Genomic DNA, 6,250 nt, shown 5'->3' on the forward strand with positions numbered 1-6,250 from the left:
CCTTTCGTTTTTCAAATACCGGGTGTCAAGGTTTTAAAAGGTTTCGCTACAACATGTCTGGAACGTCGTTCTGGATAAACTCTTTCTTCCTGTCGACGAGGGTTCTGCTCTTCGTCCACCTCAAATGCTAGAGCTAGGTTTGAGGGAGGGGAGGGGGAGGCGCTGTTACAAATATGGATCCATCTTATGTCTTTGTCAATTACGAGTTACACTTTTTTCTTTAAAAAGAAAAGATGGCAAGGACCCGAAGGTTATAGGAGTTGACGGAGCAACCTTAGAATTTTATAGAGTCAAAAATTTGTAGGACTAAAATCCCTGTATTCTTAGGGTTTCTAATGGCGCAAATGTTTTTTTTTACTTATTTCCAAATATATCTCTATTGTACCCATTTAGAGTTAGTTAAAGAGAACAAATTCTTTTGAAAAACAGTCCCGCGCCCTCACAAACTATTGCCTGCTCTCTTCCAGTTTTGTCAGATGCATATCATGTCTGCAATTTTCTCTTCATAGCTAGCACTAAATCGATAATTTTAAAAGAACTTTCAAGTCTTCGCAAAATGTAAAAAGGAACTTTCAAGGCAGAAATGTCATGCTCCAAAAGCTTGTTTTCTGAACCACAGCAAAGAACACTTATGTCATGCATAACATTACCAAGTGTGAAGGTTATACTCACACTTTTACATTCATCTGCGGACAGAGCTAAGCTGTAGCTTCAGCTTCATCTACCAAAGTGAAACACTCTTTTTTTACAAAAAACTCAAGATGCAGTTACTCTCACAAATTTCGGTCTATTGTCGGTTTGGTTACATCTCAGCTTGGAGCCAGGATGGCAAAAAAATCTAAATTCTAAGTAGTTTCCTAAGCTCCCAGATAACAGCAGCTGCGCGCCATATCCAGGTTCACCAAAATACCACCTAACGAAGTGCTTGACAAAGCCAGTCCAAAAATCACCCACAACTGACATTCTAGACGAATGCAGAGAGATGGGGGGCAACACGAGCTCCGATCCCAGTACGGATACAATAAGAGTGGTTACCTATGAGATGAACTACAGCAACAGTAGTTAGAAAGATTCAGTCTAAGGAGTTAGTTTGCAGGGTCAGTAGTTCTTCCTACGATGTTTCACCTTCCCGCTCACCAGATTTGCGTCGCCACCTTCTGAGGACAGAGCCTTCGGGCTGGTGCAAGTTAGGCCTGCAGCAGATCACTGTTAATATTTTTCAGGGAAGGCGACTGTTAACTCCAAATGCTAGGAATTTGTTGCAATGTATGCTTTGATATGGATTGTTTGCATGATAAAACACACAACTGTAACGAGAAAGGGATAGAGAGGAATTTACCGGGGAATGGCTCTGATGTGCAAGGACAAATCGGCGATTCAGCATGTTGGAGAGCGAGGACAGCCGTACCAAGAGGTGGTTTTTCTGTATGGTTCTTCTTCTTAGGATGTTTCGTCTCCAGTCTCACGAGCTTTAAGTCGCCACCTTCAGAAGTCACAGCTTTAGGAGTGCCGGTATGGTGGTTCTTCCTAGGACGTTTCACCTTTGCTCTCACCAGCTTTGTGTCGCCACCTTCAGACGTCAGAGCCTTCGGAGTGGTGGAAGTCAGGCCTGCAGCAAGTCACCGTTAACAATTTTTCCGGTAAGGCCACTGTTCACTTCAAAGCCTAGGAATTTGTTGCAATGTTTGCATTGAAATGGATCGTTTGCATGAGAAATACACAATTGTAATGACAAAACGAGAACGAGAGGAACTTACCGGCGAATGGCGTTGATGTTGGAGAGCGAAGACAATTCGGTGATCCAGCATGTGGGAGAGCGAGCACAACCGTATCAACAGGTGGTTTTTCCGTAACCAAGGACAATGCGGTAGCTTCCAAAGCATGTCCGTGCTCAGAAGCCTCTTGCCTCCCTTCCCTAGCTGCAACAAACACAACCTGCCCATCTTGCCTTACTTCACTAGCTGCAACAGACACAGCCTGCACATCTTGACTTCCTTGACTAGTTGCAACAAGAGGTGCTTCCTCCATAATCATGGACGATGCGGTAGCTTCCAAAGCATGTCCGGGCTCAGAAGCCTCTTGCCTTCCTTCACTGGATGCAACAAACACGGCCTGCACATCTTGACTTCCTTCACCAGCTGCAACAAACACGGCCTGCACCCCTCGGCTTCCTTCACCAGCTAGGACAAACACACCCTGCTTATAAAGCAACATCGCCCGGTGTTGAGTTGCAATCTGATCCTCTTGAACAGTCTCCTCATCGCTGCTCAAGTCAATAATATTATCGTCACTCAGCTCTATGAAATCTATTAAGGTCATTGTGTGGCCTGAAATAGTAAAAATGTGTGAGCAGTGAGTAATGAAGAGTGGTGCAGGAACATAAAGAGCTGAAGCTATATCCATCGAACTAGATCAAACTGTGCGCATAGATCACCAGATAAACCATGTCAAAAACAGTAAGGGGAAAAGCTGGAAAGGTATGCTGATGGTTATGTATTTGCTAACTGAGTATACCACAATATTGTATCGAATATGTTGATATGTTATTTTTTCAGACAGAATATGTTATTTTTTGTATTCAATAGAAAGCCTTGTGTTGATATGTTATTTTTTATGTATACCACATAATTGTATTGAATGTGTAAGTCAAAACCAGACCATGATGGTTTATCAATAAAAATGAAACCATACGCAGGTGACACTGAGGAAATTCCTTCCGGTAGACACATTCCATAAACTTAGTATTCTGCAAGTCAACACTACTGTAAGTTGATTGCTGAATCGTCAACTTATCCCTCTTTAAGAGTTGAGATATTAATACCATATGAATAATACAACTATATCAAAGAAATCAACTGTTAAATTTGCCTTGATAGCCTCTACAAGTCACAAACTCCCTTTATTTAATACACACACGAAATCTCTTCATTTAAATAGACGTGGTAAAGTATAAAACGGTGAAAGTACTATTCATGACAAATTTACTAACATTATTGTAGTGCAGCCAATCATAAACATGACTTATATTTAAGGGTACCCTATGTTTTAGTGTGCGAGTTTTATATTTAAGTGCAGCCAATCATGACCTATGATTGCAAAACTCAACATCTGTGTTGATTCATACATGTTGGTTGAGTCTATTATTGGTTAATTTACTGAATTTCACACCGGAGTCGCAAAATCTCAGGGTCCTGAATTTTCTGCAAGATATGTTCAGAAATTCAACAAGCGAAGACGAGCCTAGTTGGCGGAGAAAACTTTGCTTGCAGTTTACAAGAGCCGGAAGTTTGTTCTTCACTAAACCTTTACTTTTTCTGTGTGCCTTTAGCCAAATAATTTCGCTGAAAGTTGTGCTTATCCGAAACAATCATATTTATATTTAACCACCATCACCAATGAAGGATCTCAGTTTTACTGTTCAAGAATGGCACTGTACATAGGAGCAAAAGAATGGCACTGCAGTTTACAATTTAAAGTAAACATCGCTTTACATAATTCATCTTAACTGTGAAAAAATCCTAAAATTCGAGCTCTGAAATAATCTAGCCTCAGTACACTCTTAAGATGACACAGAACAGACCCTTGATTTTTACTACTGACGATATACAGCATAGTTTAGCTGGATGTTGCAAACAGAAGGTAGTCTGGTCATGTAAAAATGAAGCTACAAATGAGTGTATTAACAGTCTTGTCATGCAGGCAGTCACAAACGCCCCATATATATATTCCAGTGTGCGAGTTCAAAGACCTATAATTGCAGAACACTAGCATCTGTGTTGATTCATACGACACGCTGGACGAGTTTATTACGGATTCGTTTACTGAATTTCACACTAGACTAGACCTGGAGTCACAAAATCTCAGGTCTCTGAATTTTCTGCAAGATGTGTTCAGAAATTACAACTATGCTTGCAGTTTACAAGGGCAGCAGGTTCGTTCGTGACAAAACCTTAGAAAATGCTGTGCCTTTAGCCAGGTGCTTTGGCTGAAGGGCGTGCTCAGCCTAAACAAATCGTATTCAACTAGTACCACCACCATATGTCAGGAGATCTCTGTTTTACTGTTCAACGCACTACTAGTACTACTAGTTTAAGCTGACTTCGGTGGGATGAGTGAGCTCTCGATGTTTTGAAGAAAAGGAAGCAATTTCGTTCGGAAATAGATGATCAGAAAATAACAAATCTTGAAGAGAGGGCGTGGAGTAAACCTTTGTTTCTCCGCTTCCCCTTCTCACTCCACCTCCAGCCTACTTCTTCCTGTCCGCTCCGCCTGCTTGCCCCACATCCAAGTCCCAACAAGATGGAAGCGAGGCCGCGATCAGTGCTCTGAAATTAAACAAACCCTCAGGGATCAAATCAACTCCAAGAAACAGAGGGTTCCTAATCCTCACCCTCGCGACAGATCGACCGGAGGCCTCGGCTCTGCGCCCCAAGGCGGTCCAGCCGAGGAGGAGGAGGAGGGGATCTTCTTGATTATAGCTGGATCGGCTCAGTCAAGAAGGTGGGTCTGGTGCTCTGCTCCTCTCCAATGCTCCAATGGGGTGGGGGTGGAAGGAGAAGAGGAGCCATGAGACGAGCGAGGTGAGGGTTTCTGTTTCGTGGGACCCACCAAGAACAGCGACCGAGCAAAAAGATGCACGTTGAACGTTGACCGGCGCCTTTTCTTCTTCTTTTGAAAATAAATAAAAGTGCACCTTTGAAAATAAAAGGACATTTGGAAATAAACTTTCAACGTTTTATTATAATATAATTGATTTTTGTTTTTGTTTTTGTAGCATTCCATATTAATGAAGCCACACGACCAAGTGATACAAAGTATCGAGTTAATCCTCAAGGGCCGATCAAAGAAAAATAAACGACAAAGCAATCCGAGAACGCGAAAAGCCCACAAACTCGCGCGCGGCTAAACCTCTATGGTGCGTCACCGAGAAGAAGCATTTGGCACGGGTCATTGGGGCCAACCAGTATCATCGCTAGGGCAACCCTCGAAGATGGGCCACCAAAGTAGCGGGCCCTCCATGGGCCAGATCCAATGCAGCCCTCAGAGCCCACCACGATCTAGCCCTAGATTTATCACCAACGGTGTTGGAGACTCCCAAACCACCCTTGCCGGCTGCCTGTCATGGTCTAGCCTGAGCATGTTGGAGATATGCCCTAGAGCCAATCATGTATTATGATATCTCCTATTTGTTTATGAATAAAGATAGTCCTTGGACATTATCAATGATGTGTATCAGCAAGTACGTGACTTGTTTGTGGGACTATGCATTGTATGACTGTCCTAAAAGGTCCCTAGTCGAAAGGGCTGTGTGGACGCGCAGCCGACTAGACTAGCATATGACACGATCGATGGCTTGGTCTCACTAGCCATGGAGCATTGGATGCTAACCGGATAATATGGACCCGGAAGGATCTGGTCGGATTCGACGTAGTCGGATCCGAGTCGGACAGATCCAACTATGAGACGCGGCGATATGTCATCTGTGAGTCTCTAGTACAACATACGTTCTATGTCCTAAGACCTGAGTTGGCGCATGTACTCGGGATGGTGACAAACCTGCTTTGGGCCAATCAAACGCTACTCCGTGACTGGGTAGTTACAAAGGTAGCTTTCGGCTTGTCCGGATCCATGCCATGAGACATGGTCGAGCAAGATGGGATTTGCCCCTCCGATCAGGAGAGATATACTCTGGGCTCTTCATGTGATCCGCCCAGGATAAGCATGGTCATGCGACAAGGATTATGAGATAATCCAGTTTGTGATCGGCATCACTGGAACGAGAAAGAGGTCGGGCTAGCACAAGGATGACAGACTCGCCTTGAGCCCGACAACATATATCGTGTGGCAAAAGCCCTGTTCAAGAATTCATCCGATTAACTAGTTAACTTGGCGATTAATCCCTACTCGTAGGGTCACCAAGTAGCCGATAAACCGATAAATCGTCCGATGAATTGATTAAATGGCCGATTAACTTGTCGATTAGCCTATTAATCCCCTACTCGCCAGCCGACCGAGCAGCTACCAATTAACGATTTCCATAACAATGGGCAAAAGGAATGGAAGTATGATGTACAGGTTCACCAACTGGCTTCATTGTATGCTTGGTGGTTGGCACGCCTTGCTAGAGGCCGCTGCCAGCCGAATAGGTCGGAGGTGATCCGACCTGCGACCAAACTGACTTAAACCTAAGGGGCCGCGCGCTTAAGGGAAGGAACCTGTGAGGCCGGAACGGACTCCACGAGTCAGATGT

General features: G+C 43.9%; 1 protein-coding gene across 1 annotated transcript; it reads right to left on the reverse strand.

The window, feature by feature from the left end:
* Positions 1–690: 690 nt before the first annotated feature.
* LOC119274344 lies at positions 691–4,528 on the reverse strand. Its single transcript, XM_037555017.1, has 5 exons — positions 4,391–4,528; positions 4,208–4,325; positions 1,758–2,327; positions 1,340–1,609; positions 691–1,193 (listed from the first exon to the last, which is right to left on the reverse strand). Exons 3-5 carry the CDS (start codon positions 2,317–2,319, stop codon positions 1,099–1,101), a joined length of 927 nt encoding a protein of 308 aa, XP_037410914.1. The 5' UTR covers positions 2,320–2,327; positions 4,208–4,325; positions 4,391–4,528; the 3' UTR covers positions 691–1,098.
* Between the last annotated feature and the right edge of the window lie 1,722 nt (positions 4,529–6,250).

The sequence above is a fragment of the Triticum dicoccoides genome, chromosome 3B (assembly GCF_002162155.2).
Source record: "Triticum dicoccoides isolate Atlit2015 ecotype Zavitan chromosome 3B, WEW_v2.0, whole genome shotgun sequence".
Taxonomy (NCBI): domain Eukaryota; kingdom Viridiplantae; phylum Streptophyta; class Magnoliopsida; order Poales; family Poaceae; genus Triticum; species Triticum dicoccoides.